General features: G+C 41.2%; 1 protein-coding gene across 1 annotated transcript in view; it reads left to right on the top strand.

Annotated features, from left to right (window-relative positions):
• The first annotated feature begins 2,277 nt into the window (after positions 1–2,277).
• Positions 2,278–3,976, top strand: part of LRP2 (LDL receptor related protein 2) — a 178,405-nt gene continuing 176,706 nt past the window's right edge. Inside the window, exon 1 of the mRNA XM_065880144.1 lies at positions 2,278–2,358. Within this exon, the coding sequence (XP_065736216.1) occupies positions 2,278–2,358 (81 nt within the window). The remainder of the gene's footprint in view (positions 2,359–3,976) is intronic.

Raw genomic sequence — 3,976 nt, 5'->3', positions numbered from 1 at the left:
CAAATGAGAACTAGCTGGTTATAGTTCGAGAGGAACACACCAGAGTACCTTTTAATATGTGGTTTTAGGGAAAAGTCAGGCTAAAGGACACTTTTGCTCCTTCATCTCAGCACATTTTAAAAGATTTAGGGGAATGAAACTTAAGAAGTACGTACATAGCAACATTAAGGGAGAATGGAGGTAGCAAGTAATGATGAAACTCACTCCAGGATAAGCTTTTTACTATGAAGTTTTTAATGTTTTATTTTCTTTCTTTTTTCTATGTGAAAAGTGAATGAGGAATATAATAACATGAAACAGAATTCGGCTTTGAGCTAGAGATAAATTTTAATGGATAATTAGGTGTTCTATTTAGAAGGAATTTATCAAAATGTTGGGATATAGTGATTGCATTAGTCAGTAAAGCTTGATTGCAGGTTTAAAATGCCATGCAAATATACAACTAGAATGTTCTTTCTTTTTAGAATCTTTATAATTGAAAATTCCCTTCCCTGCTTACATGATTATGTCTTGGTCTCCACTGAAACATGTGAGCTGGAACATTACCCACCTGTCCCCCATGCCCTCAAATATGCCATTGCATTTTCTGAAAGGCATTGAACACTCAGGGGATTTGCATTGTGAGACAGATGCTATAGGGTTATTTAGGATTCCTTCTAGAAGGAATATTTGTCATCTTGAATAACTTTTGAGGAGCTACAATATATTTACGTATTTGCAAAAATTCAATGCTAAGATCACTCACATTTTATAAAGAGAAAATTCCTACAGTTTCCTTGAAAGTATAGAAGGCAGCCTCAATTGTGGGAATGAGCTGAAACCAGTGATGTAAATTTACATCTCTGACTGCTAAGCAAAATTTTGGGGTGTTCCTACTATTATGGAAGCTCTCTGGCCACGCCCTCTGCTCAAGGGTCTTCCCTGGATGTAGTTCACCTGTGGCCAAACCTTTCTGGTGCTGGGGCGCTGCCTGGTGTTGTTGGAGTTTTGGAGATTTAGCTCTGTCACGTTCCAGATGTGCCCCTCTGGGCTATTTGACCTCTCTGAGCTTCAGTCTCCTGGACTACTTAGTACTTTCTACTCCACAGGTTCCTGGGAATATTTAAAGGACCTTGTGAGCATGCAAGGTCCTGGCACTTGGTGAGCCTTCAGTAAACATTTAACCCCACAGGGAACCTGGTGCTAAATCATTCATAGTTGACCAGCTCTTGGTTAGGTCAATGCAGCAGAGCAGCCACCATGCTGTGTCTTTTGAAATAAAGGAATCACTTGTCACATTCTCTATCCATAGAAATTGTTGAGGAAAAAATACAGGTTTTTTTTTTTTTTTTTTTTTTTTTTAGGAGGGGGAACTGTCAAACGAGGAAGCATTAGAAGACAGGCGTTGTATCTTGCCTTTCTACCCCCCAAGAACATTTATTTGGACTTTCACCTTTAGGGCTTGAAAGCACAGACCCCAAATGTCATGTTACGTAGTATTTCAAACTTCTCAATGGACTCAGTGTTTCCATTTCGTGTGACCTGTACCTACTTCCTGTAAACCTGGTCCTCTGCAGAGTTTACTGGTGATGTCTCTGTAACTCTGAGAACAAGAATGATAGAAGCATGGGTCTAAGTAGAGCTCAGGTGTGCCCTCTGGTCAAGGAGAAAGCTCTCCAGAGGGAAGAGTACGTTAAAAGATGAACACTTGGCTTTGTGAGAAGTTTTAATCAGACCACGTAAAAATCATAGTCAATGTTATAACAGTTCCTTATTATTCCGTAAAAATAGACAAGAGTCAGTGATAAGTTTAAGAGGTGAAAAGCTATCAGTCAATCCAGATTTGGTTCATAATTACAGTGAATACATTGACATATTTATTCCACATTTACTGAGAGAGCCTATTGGGTCCAGAACTGAAGACACAAAGATGAATAAGACATGTACACAAACAGTTGTGCTACAAGGTGAGAGGTGTTGTCATAGAGGTTTGGGAGCACAGAGAAGGGAGTGAAGTCAAGTGGACCTGAGGGGGCCAAGAGCCAGGGAAGAGAGCCCTGATTTGCTATTTGAACAGTCTTTTTTTTTTTTTTTTTTAATTCTAATCAAAAGAGCAGCCATCCTAATTGAAGAAATATTTTTGTTTCCCAGTGTGGATTTAGATGTAGTTCAGAAATTGACTCCCTATATCAAATGTATATGTATGCTAAGCTAACCAGTCCGCTACTTTATTTTTTTATTTTTTGAATTTTATTTTATTTATTGAACAGAGTCTTGAGGAGGGTGTGTTGGCAGGAGATGGAGCTGGGAGAGCCGACTCTGGTGAGACTAGAGGACTTTGTGTGTCAAGCTAAGCAGTTTGGTGCCTTTGAAAAAAATGTAAGCTGGGAAGCACAATGGTTAGACTTAGATTTTTTTTTTTTTTTTTTTTTTGGAAGATAATGCTTTTGCCATGAGGAAAAGCAGATCAGCCAGTTAAATTAGAGAATTACTGTAATTATCTGAGAGACAGATGATAAGGGTCGAACTAAACTTGTGGACCTGAAGGTGACCAGAGGGAGAAAGAGTCATTGTGGAATACAGAAAAAGCTTTTATTTGTTGCTGTTTTTGATAATTACCTTTTTTTTTTTTTTTGTGGTACGCGGGCCTCTCACTGCTGTGGCGTCTCCCGTTGCGGAGCACAGGCTCCGGACGCGCAGGCTCAGCGGCCATGGCTCACAGGCCTAGCTTCTCCACGGCACGTGGGATCTTCCCCGACCGGGGCACGAACCCGTGTCCCCTGCATCGGCAGGTGGACTCTCAACCACTGCGCCACCAGGGAAGCCCCCATTATTTGTTTTATAAGTTCATATGTGTTATTTATGGGAATATTAGACATGTGTTTTCAATGTACATTCATAAATACTTGATGGTATTGTCTTGAATCCCCTTATCTGAAAAAGTTCTAGCATATTGGGTATGGCAAGTGATGTTTTCCTTGGTTTTGTTCATTGATTCCTAGTTGGTACAGCTTCCTTGCAGAGTATCTGGAAATGTGTAGGGGCATTTTTGGGGTTGTCACAGTCCCTGGTTGTCACTGCTAACATTTAGAGGGCAGACAAGGATGTTAAACCAGCCGCAACACACAGGACAGTTCCACACTACAAGGAATCGTCCAGTCCCAAATGCCAATATTTCTTCTGTCAACCAAGGGCCCATATTGGTTGATACGGAGTGGACAAAGAGGCAGGAAGGAATAAATACTGGTAATAAGGGCTGACATTTGTTGAAACTTATTATGTGTCTGGGATATAGTCACCAGAATTATAGCATTTAGTCCCCATTTTACAAATGTGCAAACTGAGCCGGAGTGGAGGACTATCTCTGGATCTTGCATTTTTTTTTTTTTTTTTTTTTGCGCGGTACGCGGGCCTCTCACTGTTGTGGCCTTTCCCGTTGTGGAGCACAGGCTCCGGACGCGCAGACCCAGCGGCTATGGCTCATGGGCCCAGCCGCTCCACAGCATGTGGGATCTTCCTGGACCGGGGCACGAACCCGTGTCCCCTAAATCGGCAGGCGGACTCCCAACCACTGCGCCACCAGGGAAGCCCTGGATCTTGCATATTTAACTTTAATTCGCAAGTATAAGCGGAAAAGAAGAAAAACATTTTCTTTGTGCACTTGCAGTTAATCAAATCTCAGGATCCACCTCCAGGAAACATTTCTTCTAGTTCCAGAGAATATTGGCAAAGCATCACCTTCCAGTATTTTTTAAAATATGGAAAATATTTGATGACATTAAAAAAAAAATAGGATGGCATTATGGATTGGGAGAAACTCTCATTTGACAGCAAAACAGTTGGTGCTCCATAAATGCCTGGTGAATTGAACTGACTCCATGGAGGCACTCCGTGGCTTTAGAGGGTGCCAGGATCTTACAAATTTATTTTTTACTTCACATAAAAGGAAACCTGCTTCAAGCACAGTCTTGGTAATTTGAAGGCGTGTGTCCGTGAC

This window comes from Phocoena phocoena, chromosome 7 (genome assembly GCF_963924675.1).
Source record: "Phocoena phocoena chromosome 7, mPhoPho1.1, whole genome shotgun sequence".
NCBI lineage: Eukaryota > Metazoa > Chordata > Mammalia > Artiodactyla > Phocoenidae > Phocoena > Phocoena phocoena.
This window is presented reverse-complemented; position numbering and strand designations above follow the sequence as displayed.